The sequence below is a fragment of the Primulina huaijiensis genome, chromosome 6 (assembly GCF_012295235.1).
Source record: "Primulina huaijiensis isolate GDHJ02 chromosome 6, ASM1229523v2, whole genome shotgun sequence".
Lineage (NCBI taxonomy): Eukaryota > Viridiplantae > Streptophyta > Magnoliopsida > Lamiales > Gesneriaceae > Primulina > Primulina huaijiensis.
Window position 1 is genome coordinate 21230199 of NC_133311.1, and position 19477 is coordinate 21249675.

The following is a 19477-nucleotide window of genomic DNA, read 5'->3' on the forward strand; positions in this document are numbered from 1 at the left end:
CTCCTGGTACGCCACCCGCCTCACCCGTTCCTACGCCCGGAATCGGTGTCACCGTGTGGCATACAGGGAGCCAGGCATATCCCATCCCATGCATATATATCATATATATATAATAGGAACTATTAATAATTAGCCATGAGGATCCACGTACGATTTACGCGAGTCGTTGAGAGACGAAAGAGCGACTCTAACGAGTATTGAAAGAGAGTCGTTGAAAGACGAAAGAGCGACTCTAAGTGTACTGAAAGAAAGAAGTAGTAGCAGGATCATATAAGGCGAGTTTCATTTCTGAAACATTTGGTGTGANTATATAGAGTGAGACTCGAGAGAAGAGAGGTGATTCGCTTTCCATGTATAAAAGATAGCGCCTGGAATCACTTTAATTACAGAATCACAAATTTCGGGCGTCAAAAGTATATACATAGAAAGGTGACCCGTAATTTAATGCACTTCCACCGTCCACATAAATCTTATATCCGATTCTTTTAGACACGATCACACTCCTCGTTTGTTGTTCAGATCATTCGGTATGCCGACAATAATAACAATATGTCATCATTGTTTACTAAGGTAAAAACGAGTGAACGAGAGTAGTATGTGAATGGTGTATCTAATAGTCGTATCTCGATAACTGTTAATATATTAATGTGGACAATGTTAATATGACAAAACACGTGTCGCTAGATTTAAGGTTAGGATAGTATCATTAAGATAGCTTGAACTCAACCGGAAAAATGAATATATGCATACACAAAGTAATATTCATCTATTTGGTTGAGATCATGCTAACATTAAGATAGTACACTCATATAAAATATAAGAGTCCACATAACCGAGTTAAAATTGGACTCTTTGATGCAGTGTGAATATACTATTCTAATAGATGATATATATCTCAATGTAGATAAAAACGAGAGAAGCACGATATATTGATAAATATAACCCAATTATATATATATTTATGTATTATAAGATGTATAAATCTATATATGTATGAGACCTTCTAGACTCTCAACATGTAGCTAGTGTCACGAAATCCTTAAAGCGTTCGATTTTGAATGCTTTTTTTTTTTTTTTTTCCAAATGCGCCTTTATTGCATTTTTCTCGCACCATATGAGTAAAGCGGATTGCTTTAATAGTTTTGAGTGAATTTTGTCGGGTGTGATTGGAGGAAATTGCGATGTTCCCTTCGCCAACCATGGCCTTTAATGAACTTTGTCGCCTCCCTGGCTTTGTCAACCTTAGCTTTTTTGGCCCTTCAGTCTTTTTTATCACGTCATTCATAGCAGCAACAGATTGAATTACAGATGATACTTCTGCTCAATCAAAAAATAATAATTTTTTTTTTTATGTAATTTCCATTTGAATTTCGTTAATTACCGTCGTCTGCCTGGACACGACCTGTTAGTAAATGTTCAATTTTGTGTTGGTGAATATATAAGGCATGTGCTTTAAAAGAAAAAATAAAAACCATATCTTATCACATCAGAATGCGTAGCTAACAAATGTACATACACCTAAACAAAACCACGAAGACACTAATTAGGCCGAGTCAGGCTGTGCCTCCATGTACACTGCATTGTCTTGTCAACTTCGTCTATGCTGCGAAGAATATTCCATCATCTGTGTAATTGCTCTCCCATACATGCTCCAATTGAATCGGATGTCTCCTTGCTTTGTAGTTCAAGTTATAATTCACTTTCGAAGTATTAGCAATTCATAGATTTAATTGTCTCCACGAATTTCTACATAAAACTTTGAAAGCTGTATATATACGAAAAAGTTTGAAATGATTATCTAACTAGCGTGATTTCCATACTATTGCGCACATATGATTATTTACACAATATACACCGAAATCCGAAAGATAGCGATTGCATATTATCACGTCATTAAAAAAAGGTTTCCAGGGACACATTCGTTCCATATCTCTAGATTAAATCATACTTGCTTATTTATAGTTGAAAATGACCAACTAATATGTATTCATAATACCCCCGAGGAGTTCATTTTTCGTGTCATCACTGAATATGACTAAAAAAATTAAGTGATATTAAGTTATGAGTATTTACACGAGTTAGACACTACAATTTTAAAAATAATTTAAAGTTATTTAGAATTAAATAGTACTTCTTGTATAATTCTATCCAAAAGTTGCTTTCTCGACGGGTTATAATATCAATTGGCCCCCTCGAGCACAAATCTTGGACACTATCAAAGTTAGCTAAGGGCATCCAAACCCTAATCATATTTTTTACTCTCATCTCACCGTGTAATCATTATTTTTACATTTGTGATGCAAATAATATATTGATTTTATACTAGACAATTTCAGATTTTTTTAGTTATTTTGAGAAAAAGTCTGATAAACTTTATGATCCAGATATTTATTCTTGAGTTTGAGGGGAATGTTAAATGTCCCACGTTAGATAAATTAAATATTTGAGAGTTGTATAAATATACGTAGACAATCTTCTTTTTGACTTATTTTTTGGGTTTGAGTTAGGTTAAAGTCAAAATCTTAACAATTTGTCGAGAAATTCATAAAAATAACAACACAATATAGTTGGTCTCCCTATCAAAATGTTCTCGGGTAAGCTTGTTATATAAGGTTTTCCCAGTGCGCTTTACTTGACTAGCGTAGTTTACAAACTACTGCATTAATTCGGAAATTTTTGAATACAATTTACCTGGTTATGATTTACAAACTAATATTAACAAAAAAATTTACCCCATGCACATAAAAAAATAACGGCTATGTGTTTCATTATCATAAAAAATATAAATAACGAGTAAGTCTCTTGTAAAACTGTCTCACATATTTATATCAGTTAGACAGATTGATATGATACATAACTATAATGAATAATGATATTTTTTGTATAAAAATTAAATTTTTTTTCATAAATTGGATCAAATAAAAAATTAGTTTAACAAAATCGACCTATGACACTGTCTCACTAGAATTTTTGGGATATATAATACAGTGTGGTCGAGAGAGTATATATATTATTAAACTATCTATCGATCACGTGAAATGCACATGCATTCAGTTTCCGGTAAAACACCGCCACCTGGAAACGGCATTGCAACAGGTGTTCGTGTATTCGTTTCGTCAGCAGTCTTCGCATTGCCCTTCTCCATTTCCCTCCGAGTTCAAGCTCGCTGAATCTCAACCTTTCGAATTCCATACCATCGAAAAACAACTCAATCCCTTATTCCTTATCTATGGGATCCATGGATAAATCAACCAATTGTGAAAGAAAAGAACATCGGATTCCGGATGAGGCGATGATGATATTGAAAACGGTGGCGGCGCAATGGGACGACATAGCCGATGCGAACGCGCTGCAAGTGATTCCGCTCAAGGGTGCTATGACTAACGAGGTGTACCAGATCAAATGGCTCACCAATTCAACACATGAATTGCATCCGAGATCCAGGAAAGTTCTGGTCAGGATTTACGGTGAAGGCGTCGACATATTTTTCGATCGCGAGAACGAGATACGCACGTTTGAATTCATGTCCAGGAAAGGACAGGGCCCTCTCTTGCTTGGACGCTTCTCTACTGGACGCGTCGAAGAGTTCATTCGCGCTCGGGTAAGGTTCATTAGGTTTGATATCGCGCTGTTTCCGGTTGGCTGTGCTTGTAAATAGTGTATGCTCCTCTGTTGTGCATTTGACTGTAGCTTTTCATACACGTCTATGTTTCTTGCAAGTTCGGTTTGTTGACACGCCCGTGCATATGTTCATACTCAAAAGTATACGCCTACAAATTAGGCTTAGCCAACAAAGCCACCCAAAATCAATTTAACAGAATATATGACATTTCACGTTTCTGGGATTTCAAGCATTTGACTTCATGTCGATTCTTCCGAAAGCTCAGGCTTCTAGGAGCCATAACAATGTCATCGACTCATAAAGCTATTTCGAGGAGCTCCAACCAATATGTCTAGAATCAAAGATGGCATCAATATCTTTGTCTTTTCAAGTTAGTTGTTTGGCTTATTATGTTTGGAGTTTTTTGTGGTTGGGACATGGGGCGAAGGTGTCTTCAAGAAATGTATTTGGCCGGATAGTGGGCTCTCAAGAGCTGAATAAAAAAATGTACATGATGAGAGGCTCTATTATGGCAACTCAAGCATCTTGTCTCTGCTATCAGTTCATAGACCAGAGCCTAGGTAGTGGGTGATTATTTCATGGGTATTCATGCTGGTAGCTCATGAAACATGCTCATTTGGAATTAGCTTATTATCATTTTTATTTACTGACAGCAGTTTGTGCCAAAACTCTAGTCTTGGCACGAGTGGTGGGCTTTGTTAAGAAAAATGTTGAATTATCTAATGTTATCTTCCCTTGGTTGTCTCATTGTAGACACTTACAGCATCTGATCTGCGTGATCCTGAGATATCTGCTCTCATAGCTACTAAAATGAAGGAGTTTCATAATCTAGATATGACCGGGTCCAAGAGCATTGTCCTGTGGGATAGATTGCTGTACGTTTATCTCCTCTTCAGCAGTTGATTCAATAGATTGATGTCGCTGAATTATTTATTTAAAGATTCTTACGTTAGAGTTCCTCCCTTTTATGGTTCAGTAACTGGCTTAAAGATGCCAAACGATTGTCTTCGCCACAAGAAGCGGAAGCCTTCCAGTTGAGTGTCATGAATGATGAAATATCTGCATTGAAAAAGAGTTTAACTACTGCTCATCAGCTTGTAGGATTCTGCCACAACGACTTGCAATATGGTAACATAATGATGGATGAAGAAACCAAATTAATTACCATAATTGTGAGTATGGCAATGCTCTGATTAACGTTATCTGTGATTGCAAAACACAAAAATCATTATTGTTAAATGTGAATTTAAGAAATTAGATCTCTTGTTTACTCTTCCAAATCCATCAGCTGAAATTGTTCGATCCACACAGAATCTTGATTCTAATGTTGCAAATTTCCTTGGACTTAGGATACCTTGTACTTGCTTCCTAATGCAATATATCAAGGCAAAATAAAAGCCAACTTAGTTTTGTCATATTGCATTGATCTTTTGTTTCATATGTCTATTGCCTTTTGATCTATGTTGCACTGTAGGATTATGAATATGCAAGTTACAACCCCATAGCTTTCGATCTTGCGAATCATTTCTGTGAGATGGCTGCTGACTACCATACAGAAACCCCTCATATTTTGGACTACAGTAAATATCCGGGTAATTTTTCGCTTTTATTCCTCGAGCAATATGATAATGGATATGCAAAATAATCCCTTGAAAACTAATATCTTCGCTGTGTAGCCAGGTTTAAAAGAGCGTCAAACATTCTTGCATATATATCTGAGTTGCTCAGGTACTGCATTGACTGATAAGTTTATCAGCATGATTTTATTTTTGACGTGAATCGTTTCATAAACAAAGTATAAGATGCACTACGAATTTCCTTTGAACCACCAGAGTTTTGTGCAGGCCGTCAACCTAGTGACTTTGAGGTTGAGCAGTTAGTAGAGCTAGTGGAGAAGTATACTCTTGCAAGCCATCTCCTCTGGGGCTTATGGGGCATAATCTCGGTATTCGCTACCTAAACTCCTTGATATTACGGGATTTCAATATCCCAGCGCATCAACATCTTTCAATACTTAATCTGCGTTCAAATTTGATTGTGTTTATGTTTTATTTCTCTCAGAAAAATTCCTTTTAATGAGAATAAGATGAACCCAAACGGTTTAAGTTGGTGTCACTATTTTAGGATCTGAAGACATCAAAACGTGCCAAAATTTTTGCTGGTTTTGTAACTGTCTAAAATTAATTAAACCCCTCAAGCTTCTCATAATCTTTTTAAACTTGTATCAGGAACATGTTAACAAAATAGATTTCGACTATATTGAGTATGCAAGACAAAGGTTTCGACAGTACTGGGAGAAGAAATCTGCAGCACTGAAATGTTGAAGTTCTAAAACAGATACTAAAAGTTGATGTAATGGTACCGCTTTGTTGTTCTACGTCGTCTTGTTTTAATATTTTTTTTTTTATTTTTTGCCAAAAATATCCCATTCTGGCACTTGTGATGTGTGAATAAACAGCAAGTTTAATTAGAGCATTACTCATACCCATACCCTCGATCCATATATGGTCAACACCCTCTGGAGTACCTGGTGTGACTTGAATGTAACACTATCGGATAATTGTTTGACCACTTTCCTCAGTTTATTTTTTAATAAATCCGAAATGTTCTGAGTGTGTGTGTTTTAGTTCAAATTTTTAGTGCAAGTTTTAATTTTTTTTAGGTCATTACCAATTATCAATTTTATTTCGGCACAGTTTTGGATTCAAAATATGGGGAAATGAGATGCTATTAGCACTACCAACGGTGTATCTAAACATGAACATTTATCAATATATGTGAGAACTATTGACTTTTTAGCGGATTTCATGTACAAAGATAAATGCTTTTTTAGATGAAATACTTCCGACTTCCAGAAAAACTGTTTATCTTTAAAAATTATAATGGTCGGCTCTCATGTCCAAAGGAATACCACCCCTTCCTATTCCTAAATATCCTATTAAATTTATTTGTATATACATAAAAAAAAAAAAAAAAGGTGATAATGGTAGAGACGTAGAGTTGTGGTGGTGTAGGGTTGGGGAGATGCAGGCTAGAGTCCAAGAAAATGTGAGGACAGCGAGGGGTCATGGGATTGGGTGGCCCCCAATGGTCTGTCCTTTCGGTCAAAGCCCCAGAATCAGTCAAAGCATCTCTTCGTGTTCTAGTTGACGTTCCCTGATAAAACTTACAAATATTATAAACACAACAAAGATTATATATTATTTTTGAAATTATAAAATAATACAAATTAAAATATATTTAAAATAGTTTTATAATCTTAAAAACAATATGTGTATATCTCTTACTGTACATTTAAGGTAACTCTAAAATTTTTGCTAATCTCAGTATTTAAGATATCCGTCTCACACAAGTTTTTGTCTTTTAGTTTTATAGTTAGGATAGTATTGCATTAGTTCTCTTGAATATTTTTCTTTTATAAAGCTTCTCCCATTCACTTTCATCTGAGAGAAAAGTAAAGTTTTTATAATATTTTTTGACCTTATTGTATTAATGAAAGCTCATGCATGTACGAAGATTTGGTGGTATGATTGGTGCAGCGTGTTAACTACAGCGGAGTGTAGTTCGTTAAAATCATAGTATTTCAGTTCCTCCCATGCATGCAATGCTGTAAACCAAAGAACTCACACCACTCATAATTTCACTCTCTGAAAAGTTTTCTCGGGTTTGTCGAATTGATGGTGGGTTAATAATTATGACATGCTACTGTACCCGTCTCAAATCTAGTGGCTTGAATTAGTAGTTATTTCTACTTTGAAAATTCAAAGATTCTCCACCATTTAAAGTGGGTGCTCACTGCTCATTGATTGATACACCAGCCAAGAGCAAGAGCGTCAAACTCGAAAACCAGAGTTAATCCTTGTCATGTGTTTAATTATGCTAGTAAATCATACCATTACCGCACTTCTGTTACACGATTACCTCTCTTTAATCTTCCAACTTGAAATAAGGAAACTAAAAGTTGAAAAGTACACTCGTCTTATGTCTTTTTCGTCCATCTCACGGGTGGCGTAACTTAATTAAGCTCTCTGCCTCGGCTGCGAGTTGTTGCATGCATGGATCTGTCGATAGGTGACACTAATAATGTGATGATCAGGGACCATAGAAAAGGGAACTGGACGCTTCAAGAAACAATGGTTCTAATTGAGGCGAAGAAGATGGATGATGAGAGGAGGATGAAGAGGTTGGGGGACGGTGGCGAGAGGGGCAAACCGGCGGAGCCGAGGTGGAAATGGGTGGAGGATTATTGTTGGAAAAACGGTTGTTTCAGGAGCCAAAACCAGTGCAATGACAAGTGGGATAATTTGATGAGAGATTTCAAAAGGGTTCGAGAGTACGAAAGGAGATCAGCGGAGAAATCAGGGGGAGAAGATGAAGAAAATTCTTATTGGGGGATGGACAAGAACGAGAGGAAAGAAAACAACCTGCCTCCAAATATGTTGCCGCAGACATACGAGGCATTGGTGGAGGTGGTAGAGAGAAAAGGTCCAAGGGCGGCGGCGGCGGCCATGAGTGGTTGTGGTGCAGGCGGTTCAAATGCCCTTATGCTGCTCACAGCTGTGGAAAAATCTACTTCTCATGTTTTTCGTCAGGCAGCCTCAACACTTCCCCCTTCAATGGAACACCCCATTATTCAGCTGGTTCCACCGATCCCTCCACCGGTACAAAGATCAGCGGAGCCTCCAACGTTTCCCTTTATTCAGCCGTTTCCTTCAGTGGGTAATAATATACGTTCTTGCTATCTATTCTCTCCCACACACTCTCACAGACACGATGCATATATGCCTTAATGCGATTTATTCATCTCCCGGAATTTAATTTCCTTCATTATCCCTCTCTATCCTGTCCAAATCAATTCTTGGTCGTTTAGTTTGGTACTTCATTATAATGCTCAATTTCTGCTACAAAATCGATGCTTGTTATATTTTTAAGAAATCATTAATGCACTATATGTTTCCCGAGTAAATTAATGTGAGATTCAGATTTAATTTTCTGTTCATATGAAGTCCAGTAAGTTTTCTTCTACATTTTACCAAGGAAAAGACTGCAGCTTGCTGATTAATCCATATTAAGTCCTTGAAGTAATGTCCGGTTCCCTCGTTGCCATGTTTCATCAATTACACTACTAATATTGTACTTAATCATTCATCGTGCTCTCCATTATTGAGTTGTGTAAATCTGTGCCAGCTTAGATCCCGACAGAAGCGAGTATTCGGACTCACCGGCAAAGAGAAGGAAGACAAGAGCCACCGGAAGAGGGGAAGGAAGCGGCGGCGATGATGGCACATTACACGAAGTGGGCACCGCAATATCAAAGAGCGCTACAATGATAGCAGAAGTAATCCAGGCCTGTGAGGGGAGAGAGGAGAAAAGACACAAAAAAGTAGTGAGTTTGCATGAAAGAAGGCTGCAAATTGAGGAGTCAAAGGTTGAAACGAACAGGCAATGCATTAATGGTCTGGTGGATGCCATCAACAAACTCGCAAATTCCATACTTGCTTTGGCTGCTTCTTACCACAAAACCCAACCCAACACCTCTAAATAATACTAAAAACTTGACCTTAATTCACTCGAAAAAATGAATCTTGATCTTGAGCTATATATCGAATCAAGATTTTTTTCTATAGATAATCTGTCATCTTTTCTTTTTATGACGTGTAAACACGCGACCGCTCACCTATTGATTGTATAGAACTGGTGATCATTATTATATTTATTGGTCATTAACTAATTTTCTTTAATATATATGTAATTCACATGCAAGAGGTATGGTGGTCAAACATTAGCAGACTCCAAGTTGAGATGTCCCTTAATTTTCTTTAACCATATTTTTATTTTTTCAATACAAATTTAATATATGATTATTAGATTATTAATCTTAACTAATTCCATAGCTTTACTAATTGTGAAATATATATTTCATTAAAATTTTAAAAAGGATTAATATTGTCATTGTTATTTATTTATAAATTATTATCATTTTAAGAATCATTTTTATATAAANCTTTATCTGTGAGACGAGTCAATCCTACCAATATTCACAATAAAAAATATCACTCTTAGTATAAAAAGTAATATTTTTTCATGAATTACCCAAATAAGAGATCCGTCTCACAAAATACGACCCGTGAGACCGTCTCACACAAGTTTTTGCAAAATAAAACACCCTTAATTAAATATTAACACATCATCATTTACTACTGCTCAAGAAATTCCATGTACACGCGTTCATTAAATCATGAAAGTCTCCACACAACATCTGTAATCATTTTCCAATCTCCAAAGTCCACCTAAGATTTGAAAGTACGTACGATATAGCTAGCTGCTGGCTAGTTATCATCTGATGAACTCTCTCTATAAATACCGCCAAGGATTGAGCACTCTTCACATTGAAACACGGTAAAACATTGATTAATAATTACTATTCAAAAGAGATCAGAAACTCCTCCCATTCAATGGTCTTTGGGCGGTGAAAAGAGAGAGAAACAAGGAAATTGAATTGCTGTGGCAGGGAAAAAGAATGAAACTGGGTTTTATTGTAGGAATCGGCAACGGTAGAGTGATTTGAGTTGTGATGGGCCGGAGGAAATTAGGATGGTGGCAAAGCAAAAATGAAGTCATGGAGGGAATGACACTTGTATTTGGTCAACAGGTGCGAGGATAGATGTAGAATTGAGGTGGAGTTATGCATGAACAAGATTGAGGATGATGCAGATGCTTATGGCAAAAGTTCATTATTAGCTGCCACTGATGTTTATAACTCAATGGACATCATAATCTGTTATTTTGTGTATTGGTCAGTAGACAATCGCATAATTCTGCTCATTTTAGTTCAATACTTCCGAATGAAGCAAGTCTTTTTGTGCTCGCAGGTAATGTCTGATAATGATGGTGCAAATGTTTAAAATCATCTGTTATAAATGTCAACAAGTTTGATATTACGAAGAAACCAATCCAAGATCACAAACAACAACGATTTCACAACTCCAGTAATCAAGCACAAGAAATAAAAGAAGAACAGAGCGATTACGTGGTTCGATCAAAAGTGATCTACGTCCACGGGAAGAGGAAAACAATTTTATTTATGAATCAGAGAATATTCACAGGTTACAACTCAACTCTTCTTTTCTTTTCTCTCTATCACAAACCCAATACCCAAGAATCCCAAGAAATTTAGAGCCCTGAGTTTTTCCCAGTAACTATTCTCCCTTGCAGCTTGTGTAGGTGGATCAATGGAGTATTTCAGCTCGCCTGAACTCAATCTCAGCTGGAGATTTTTGAAACTCTCTCTTCTTCTTTCTCTAATTGAGCGTAACCGTGAATCAAGAAGAAAACCAGAATCGTTCCCAACTGTATTGACGTCTCCACTGATATACTCGTTGGCCTTGACTTCTTTATTGGGCCCCCATCTTGACAATCGATTTATTAGGCCCAAACATTTCAAGTCAATTTAACAATTCTCCACCTTGACTTGCAAATGTTTCCATTAACTCAGATGTTCCCCCTTCCAACCAGCCCCTGTGGGCTTCATGCTTTTCGCATATTGACTAGGTTCAGGCAATGCCTAAACTTAGCTGTAGGTAGAGATTTGGTAAGTGCATCTGCTGGATTTTCTTCTGTAGGTATCTTTATTACCTTCACACATCCTTTGCTGATAACATCTCTCACAAAATGTATTTTCACATCAATATGCTTGGACCTTTCGTGAAAAACTTGGTGTTTGGTTAAGTGTATAGCGCTTTGATTATCACAATATACCTTAACACCACTTTGTTCGATTCCCAATTCTGCAACCATCCCTTGTAGCCATATTACTTCCTTTATGGCTTCTGAAACAGCAATGTATTCTGCTTCTGTAGTAGAAAGAGCCACAACCGACTGTAGATTTGATTTCCAACTCACTGATGTACCAAACATAGTGAATATATATCCTGTCAGAGATTTCTTTGTATCAATACTTCCAGCAAAATCTGCATCCACATATCCTATTAGAGCATTCTCCTTTGTTTCCTGTTGCTTGAACATTAACCCCAGATCAGCTGAGCCTCTGATGTATCTTAGGGACCATTTCAATGCCTCCCAATGGCTTCGACCTGGATCTGACATGAACCTGCTGATGAGACTCACATCATGTGCCAAATCTGGCCTACTACACACCATACCATACATGATACTCCCAACACCACTTGCATAAGGCACAGTTGCCATATCTGCTCTTTCTTGTTCACTTTGTGGTGATTGGTCTGCTGAGAGTCTAAAATGGTGTCCAAGTGGAGTAGTTACAGCTTTTGACTTGTGCATATTAAATCTATGCAAAACCTTTTCAAGATACTGCCCTTGTGTAAGAAATAGAGTCCTATCCTTTCTGTTTCTTATTATTTCCATGCCTAGAATTCTCTTGGCACTTCCCAAGTCCTTCATTTCGAATTCTTTACTCAGTACTGCTTTGATTCCTTGAACTTCTGATTTACTATGACTTGCCACTAACATGTCATCTACGTACAAGAGTAAATAGGCCATGATCCTATCATTTTCTCTTTTTATGTAAACACAACTATCGTGGTTGCATCTAGTAAAATCATTCTTTAAAATAAAATCATCAAAGCGTTTGTACCACTGCCTTGGACTTTGCTTAAGTCCATACAAGGACTTCTTCAGTAGGCAGACTTTGTTTTCATTTCCAGCCATAGTATATCCATCCGGTTGGCTCATATAAATTGTTTCTTCTAACTCACCGTGTAGGAAAGCTGTTTTAACGTCCAATTGTTCCAGCTCAAGGTCAAAATGAGCAACCAAAGCAAGAACTAATCTTATGGAGGTGTGTTTAACCACTGGTGAAAAAATTTCATTGAAATCAACTCCTTCCACTTGTGAGAACCCTTTGGCTACTAATCTAGCCTTATACCTTTCCTTTTCAATTCCGGGGATTCCTTGTTTTATCTTGTAAATCCATTTACATCCCACAATCCTTTGGTTTTTGGGTCGATTCACAAGTATCCAGGCTCTGTTTTTGGTTAGTGACTTCATTTCCTCATCCATGGCAGCTTTCCAGAGCTTTCTTTCCTTGCTGTTTAAAACATCCTTGTAAGTTTTAGGTTCCTCATACACAATGTCCTCTGCCACATTGAATGCGTAGAATATAAGATCAGCATGTCCATATCTTAATGGTGGATTAATAGCTCTTCTTTTCCTGTCTCTTGCAAGAGCATAAGTCTTGATTTCATCAGTTCGCTCATCAGCCTCATGTTCTTGTAATTGCTCTTCTTGAGCTTCAGTTTCTGTTCCACTATTGTGATTATTTTCCTGTGGATTTAAATCTTGAAGCTCCACCTCAATTTGGGATTCCCTTGAATCTGTCTCATTTATGGGATTTTCCTTCTGGTTATGTGTTGGATATCCCATCTTAGTTTCATCAAATATCACATCTCTACTTATGAAACATTTTTGTTCACTTGGTTCTAAACACCACAGTTTATAACCCTTGACACCTTGAGGATAACCAATAAAAATACACCTCTTTGCCCTAGCATCAAGTTTTCCCTGTCTTGTATGAGAGTATGCCCTGCATCCAAACACCTTTAAGTGGCTGTAGTCTACTGGTTTACCACACCACAGCTCCATTGGTGTCTTAAAATTTATAGCTACAGAGGGGCATCGATTGAGCAGGTAACCTGCTGTTACAGCAGCTTCACCCCAAAAGGGTTTTGGTAATCCAGCATTCAATAGCATGCACCTCACCCTTTCCAATAGAGTTCTATTCATCCTCTCAGCTAGGCCATTTTGTTGGGGTGTGTAGGGGACTGTTTTATGCCTGGTTATACCTAATTTTCTGCAGAACTCATTGAATTCATCCGAGACAAACTCTAAACCATTATCCGTCCTTAGGTGTTTTAGCTTAGATCCAAGTTTGTTTTCATTCATTTTGTGCCACTCCTTAAATTTTCCAAAGGTTTCTGTCTTATTTTTCAAGATAATGACCCACACTCTTCTTGAGAAATCATCTACAATGCTCATAAAATATTTCCCTCCACCATGAGTTTGTGTTTGAGCAGGCCCCCACAGATCAGCATGAACATATTCAAATGGTTTGGTTGTTTTGTGAGTTCCTGTTGTGAACTTGACTCTTTTGGCTTTTCCCAAGACACAGAATTCACAAAATTCTAAACCATTCACTTTGTCACCACACAAGAGGTTTTGTTTTGACAATTCAACTAATCCTCTTTCACTAACATGGCCAAGCCTCATGTGCCAAATTCTTGCCATTCCAGTTTCTGAATTTTGTATGGTGGCTGCATTTCCTACCACTGTACTTCCCAGTAATGAGTACAACCCATTTTTCCTTATTCCTTTCATGATGGTCAGGGATCCTTTCATGACCTTTAACAGACCATTTTCTGCTTTAAATGTATGACCATTCATTTCTAATATGCCAAGTGAGATGAGATTTCTCTTGAGTTCAGGAATGTACCTGACTTGTTGAAGCAATTTTTCAGTGCCATCATGCAGTTTCAATCGGATGTTACCTGTTCCAATTACTTTACAACCTTTGTTATTTCCCAGCAGTACTAATCCACCATCCCCTGGTTCCAAAACTTCAAACCAGTCCTTGTTAGGACACATGTGAAAACTACAACCTGAATCAAGAATCCATTCCTTGTTTGTTGCAGTTTGATGAACCACTAGTGCGTCTGCTGATTCATAACCATCTGAGATTACAGCATCACTTTCACCATCGTCCTTTCTATCATGATCTTTCTTCCTATCAGGGCAGTCCCTTTTAAAATGACCTTGCTTGTGGCAATGATAGCATTTAAAAGGTGTCTTGGAATTCTTATTACTGCTTGTTCTTGATGAGTTTGATCTTGATCTGGACTTAGCCTTCTTGTGCCATTTTTGTTCACGCTTTTCTGGCCTACCTCGCACAAATAGGCCATCAGCACCATTTGATTCTTTTCCTTCAATTTTCTTATGCAGTTCTTTAGCCTTCACTGCAGATTGAACTTCATCAAGGGATATGGTTTGTTCCCTTCCATAGAGCACAACATCCTTAAAATGATCATAGCTCTTTGGAATCGAATTCAGCAATAGCAGGGCTTTATCTTCATCTTCCAGTTTTACATCAATATTCACAAGATCATCAATGATCTTGTTAAACTCATCAATCTGCTCTGAGATGGTCTTATCTTCTGTCATCTTGAAAGAATAGAGCCTCTGTTTTAGATAGAGTCTGTTGGCTAGAGATCTTGTCATGTAGAGAGACTCAAGCTTTGTCCATATTGCACTAGCAGATTCTTCCCTTGCTACTTCCCTAAGGACTTTATCCCCCAGGCTCAAGATTATGGAGCTGTGCGCTTCATCAAGGATTTCTGCCTTCTCTTTTTCATTTAGAGATTTTGAAAGAGCTGCTTCTCCCTTTAATGCTTCGACAACTCCTTGTTGAACCAACATGGCCCTCATCTTTACCCTCCATAATCCAAAATCATTTAGCCCTGTGAATCGTTCAATATCAAATCTTGTAGACCCCATCGATATGGTTTAGCTTCCCACAGACGGCGCCACTTGTTATAAATGTCAACAAGTTTGATATTACGAAGAAACCAATCCAAGATCACAAACAACAACGATTTCACAACTCCAGTAATCAAGCACAAGAAATAAAAGAAGAACAGAGCGATTACGTGGTTCGATCAAAAGTGATCTACGTCCACGGGAAGAGGAAAACAATTTTATTTATGAATCAGAGAATATTCACAGGTTACAACTCAACTCTTCTTTTCTTTTCTCTCTATCACAAACCCAATACCCAAGAATCCCAAGAAATTTAGAGCCCTGAGTTTTTCCCAGTAACTATTCTCCCTTGCAGCTTGTGTAGGTGGATCAATGGAGTATTTCAGCTCGCCTGAACTCAATCTCAGCTGGAGATTTTTGAAACTCTCTCTTCTTCTTTCTCTACTTGAGCGTAACCGTGAATCAAGAAGAAAACCAGAATCGTTCCCAACTGTATTGACGTCTCCACTGATATACCCGTTGGCCTTGACTTCTTTATTGGGCCCCCATCTTGACAATCGATTTATTAGGCCCAAACATTTCAAGTCAATTTAACATCATCCATGCGCATACAAGCTGCTAGTTGGCAAGCGATCTGCAGAATATTTACGAGGTAGCAGACAGACATGTAACCCAAATTATACTAAGTAGCAAAAGAAAATTTACAAATGCCGGATACAGCAACTGCAGGCTTGTATCTAATGTAGTAAACATGGTGTTTATATGCACATGATAGGTTTACATAACCAATACACCACAAATGAGTCAATGTCTGAGGCTGACCAGCTCAATATCAAATATGAGTGTTCCTAAAGTTGAGCCTTCTCCATTGGCCAGGCGTGTTGGATTGAAGATCGTGGTAAATAACCTCTGTCTGTCAAAAAACTGCACACCAGGGAACCTATCAGCAATTCATTTATTCCAAAATAAAGGATATCTTAAGATCAAATATAATAATTTGACTTCTGAATTGTTTTGGCCTAAGGTTGTCTTAACAGACATCTGCTGCAACATTTTGGTATTTATTTAAATCGACCCTTTTTCAAATTATCTTTGCTCATTATATTTCAGTTTATTTCTTTATGTGTTTTTCTGGTTCGAGAATATTTTGTGCCCAAAATAGAGATTGGCAATCTCCTACGGAAAGATTAGACACGATACATCTAGCTTCTGACAATGGCGTCAAGCAAACCACACAACTGTACCATATGAGAAACTTCAGCCAAAACCAAGCAAAGAAAACGGAATAACTCCAGAGATCACATGCATACATTCGGTGGAATCGGTTCTTGAGACATGTTTTGATATCCTTGAGATGGTGGAATAACGATTCTGCGAATGCCACCAACTCTCATTGATCTTACAGCTGATTCCACTCCAGATATAACCTACTTAGTCCAAATGTGGCAAACAGAATCAGTTACTTGACAAATTTCACGTTACACATATTTACTGACTATTAGTTTAAAGACTTTCCTTCTATCTTTGTAAAGGATAAGAAGTCATTCCAAGTTAGAAAATCGAAGAGCATTGCTTACTTTTCCGGAACCAAGGACGAATACAAAAGGAACAGGTTCTCCATTTTCATCCTTATGATCATAGGTCGAGTCGAAGCGCCATCCCTGCTTTGCCGCCAATCTTCCATAATAATGAATTGCTACCTTTACGGTCCAAATTAGAGAAACAGGATGACACAATCTAATCATGAACTCTACAAGCATCCAGTCACAAAGTAAATAAACAGTGAAAAGAATATTAAGGCAGACGAGACCTTGTCGCCATCAACTGGAGTATCCCCACCTTCGCCAACTCGAAGGTCCAGAGCCTTGACACCGCCAGAGTTGGGAAGCTCCACAAAATCTGAAATGGTGGTCTTGGAGGAGGCGTGATTAGGATCCGAGAAGCCTAGTCCGGTGAAAATGGAGGTGAATGTAAACAGCGAGAGAGCTTTCCTTCTGGTAGTGGGCAACGCACATGTCTGATAGGAAGGAAGCCGAGTGATGGAAAACGGTGAGGGCAAAATAGGCGACAGTCGCAAGTGAATGGACATGATTGGCGGGAGGATAGGGGCTTATTGGTTGGGAATTATACGATCTCTCTCGGCAGTTATTTGGGCCTTGTTTTGAATTGATCAAGGCCCACTGAAGGGCCAGGTCCATATGCTGATCAAATCCAGTTCAGGCCCACTGAAGGGCCCTCTCTCCTTTCGAAGCAACTACATTTGTAAATTATAAAAACAATTAATTTATGTTTATTTTTTAATTTTTTTATAAACACTCTGCACATATCTTTTACCTAAACTAAATAAAATGAAGAAAAGCAGGTTAGCTCCGGTATTCTTTGAATCTCTCCGCGTGGTGGCCAAAGGAAGCAGAATGAACATGGTGGAGAAACAGCGAAGAAGACCTATAACTTAAGAAATTCATGGTTTTTGGATAAAGGGGGAAAACACCATGGAAAGTGGAGAAAAGCAATAAGTTTACCAATTGAATACATCATTGTATAGATCAACTTACATAGCGTTCCTGGAATTGAATTGCATGCCTTTTTGAATAGTATTATGCATTTGTGTCTCGAGCTTGGATGATAAAACAGAATAAAATCCTCTTGGTTCAATCTTCTACTTCTTTTCTGGGGTATCAAGTGGCAAATGAATGGTTGTTCTCGTGTGTCTTTTGGAGAATCTCAAGTTTCAATGAAGCAAGCAAGCAGAAGAGGAAAAGAGAAAGCGTGTGAGGGTGAGATGGAATATTATTTGTGTGGTGGGGACTGGAATCTCTTGATACAATGAATTAGGAATTCAGAAGTGAAATGCCATTTGTTTGTCAAGCACCAAATGGTGGCTTAATGTGATTGGAATTAACGCAGCCTTACTTTTTCATATTCCAAACTCACTTGCTTCGTTCTTTCGTCATTCCCTTTTCCGGTTTTCCCATTCAAACGCTAGAAACCATATTCCTTTTAACTTCTTCATTTTCCCCGTCATTATATATATGGTGGTGCGGTGGAAGAATTGACATCTTCTTCATATTCATTAATTAACTTACATACATCCTATCAATTTTGAAATGACTTCCAATAACCCACACCACATAGGAAATTCTCGATTAACATACAAAGAGGTATGTGTTTTCTTGGAACTAATTTAATCATCAAGTATACAGATTTCTGCTACATATTTGCTTGCATCATCATTGTTGTTCATATAGTAATACGGTTGATGAGATGTCATCAATTTTAATGACTTACTTAATGTGCATGCAGAATCCTAGTGCCGGGAAGATGATCATTCGACCCCAAGATCTTAATATTGTTTGGGGTAAAGATGACCGATACTGNTATATAGTACTCTTTTTAAATATATAACCGATCGAGGAATGACACTTAGCATTGTAACTACAGGGACATGGCTGCAGAGTTATATCAAGTGAGTTGGCTGGAGGTTACGGGTTGTGTGGACCAAACAAATCCGAATAGTGATTATGAAGTGGGGTTCGAAGTATCCTTAGCGCCGGATGCCTTTGGCTGGGGTGCCTCTCCTCTCTACCTTATGGTTAAGAGAGGGAAAGATGGTAAATTTGCATGGACAAAATTTCAAGTCAACCCCGACGAGACCCAGAGGTTCAAGATTTCTGGGCAATTGACGCGTGCAGATAAATCTTCTCCTGATGATAAAAAGCTTTACTTTGGCTTGTATGAAGTATGGAGTGAAAAGTGGAAGGGTGGCCTCAAAATTCACAATGCTTATGTCAAAGAGAAATGATCAGCAACACAAACTATACATTATATTTATTCGTATACTTGATGTTTGAATCTTTATTAATTTTGATGTCTTTGTATAATAAATTACTTCGAATGTATTAATGCGGCCGATGGAGATATGGTGCTATATATAGTAAAGAGCTCATGATTAATGTGACACCTGAGGGAGTTTTCATTACTCTGTGATATTTAAAGTTTGTCGAGAGTTGTGCATTGTAATCTGCATTGTATTATTTGGTTATATATATGAACCCTACTTTTCATGTAAAAATTTACTTCTGCCTCGTTATCTTATTCGTCAGCCTAATCAGGAACAACGCACACGGATCATTACTTGCTTTTCTCACTCGTAGAATTTTGAGACGGACTGAGGTACCTTTGGCACGAAAAATATAACATCGAACATTTATATGCCCTTATTTTATCTCGGTCCAGTGTTTGACTCGAATTCTAGAATACACGGAAGCAAAATAAATCCCTGAATATGTTGTCTTAATCATAGAATGCAAGTACAAGTGCACTAAGGTTAAATAGATTTAGTCCCTG

The 19477-nt window shown here is 37.7% G+C and overlaps 4 protein-coding genes across 8 annotated transcripts; 3 read left to right on the top strand and 1 right to left on the bottom strand.

Annotated features, from left to right (window-relative positions):
* Nucleotides 1-3064: 3064 nt before the first annotated feature.
* On the top strand, nucleotides 3065-6248 carry LOC140978232 (probable choline kinase 2). 4 transcript variants are annotated; one of them, XR_012175538.1, is made up of 7 exons: nucleotides 3065-3601; nucleotides 4376-4497; nucleotides 4599-4794; nucleotides 5097-5214; nucleotides 5299-5350; nucleotides 5455-5567; nucleotides 5851-6248. XR_012175538.1 is itself a non-coding variant. In XM_073443098.1 (7 exons), exons 1-7 carry the CDS (start codon nucleotides 3230-3232, stop codon nucleotides 5944-5946), a joined length of 1065 nt encoding a protein of 354 aa, XP_073299199.1. In that variant the 5' UTR covers nucleotides 3065-3229; the 3' UTR covers nucleotides 5947-6247. The 4 variants fall into 4 exon arrangements, 2 of the variants coding, with proteins under 2 accessions (XP_073299199.1, XP_073299200.1); XR_012175539.1 differs by having other exon boundaries at nucleotides 5467-5567; XM_073443098.1 differs by having other exon boundaries at nucleotides 5303-5350; nucleotides 5851-6247.
* Nucleotides 6249-7468: 1220 nt separating this feature from the next.
* Nucleotides 7469-9178, top strand: LOC140978233 (uncharacterized). The gene is made up of 2 exons (XM_073443100.1): nucleotides 7469-8341; nucleotides 8815-9178. Exons 1-2 carry the CDS (start codon nucleotides 7678-7680, stop codon nucleotides 9165-9167), a joined length of 1017 nt encoding a protein of 338 aa, XP_073299201.1. The 5' UTR covers nucleotides 7469-7677; the 3' UTR covers nucleotides 9168-9178.
* Nucleotides 8847-17604, bottom strand: LOC140978234 (peptidyl-prolyl cis-trans isomerase FKBP17-1, chloroplastic). 2 transcript variants are annotated; one of them, XR_012175541.1, is made up of 5 exons: nucleotides 16941-17372; nucleotides 16708-16830; nucleotides 16441-16557; nucleotides 15836-16054; nucleotides 8847-8971 (listed from the first exon to the last, which is right to left on the bottom strand). XR_012175541.1 is itself a non-coding variant. In XM_073443101.1 (5 exons), the coding sequence occupies exons 2-5, from the start codon at nucleotides 17217-17219 to the stop codon at nucleotides 15935-15937; spliced, it is 639 nt and encodes a 212-aa protein (XP_073299202.1). In that variant the 5' UTR covers nucleotides 17220-17384; nucleotides 17465-17604; the 3' UTR covers nucleotides 15799-15934. The 2 variants fall into 2 exon arrangements, 1 of the variants encoding a protein (XP_073299202.1); XM_073443101.1 differs by lacking the exon at nucleotides 8847-8971 and adding an exon at nucleotides 17465-17604 and having other exon boundaries at nucleotides 15799-16054; nucleotides 16941-17384.
* Nucleotides 17605-18105: 501 nt separating this feature from the next.
* On the top strand, nucleotides 18106-19088 carry LOC140978235 (protein PHLOEM PROTEIN 2-LIKE A9-like). The gene is made up of 3 exons (XM_073443102.1): nucleotides 18106-18291; nucleotides 18434-18514; nucleotides 18558-19088. Exons 1-3 carry the CDS (start codon nucleotides 18238-18240, stop codon nucleotides 18930-18932), a joined length of 510 nt encoding a protein of 169 aa, XP_073299203.1. The 5' UTR covers nucleotides 18106-18237; the 3' UTR covers nucleotides 18933-19088.
* Nucleotides 19089-19477: the final 389 nt, after the last annotated feature.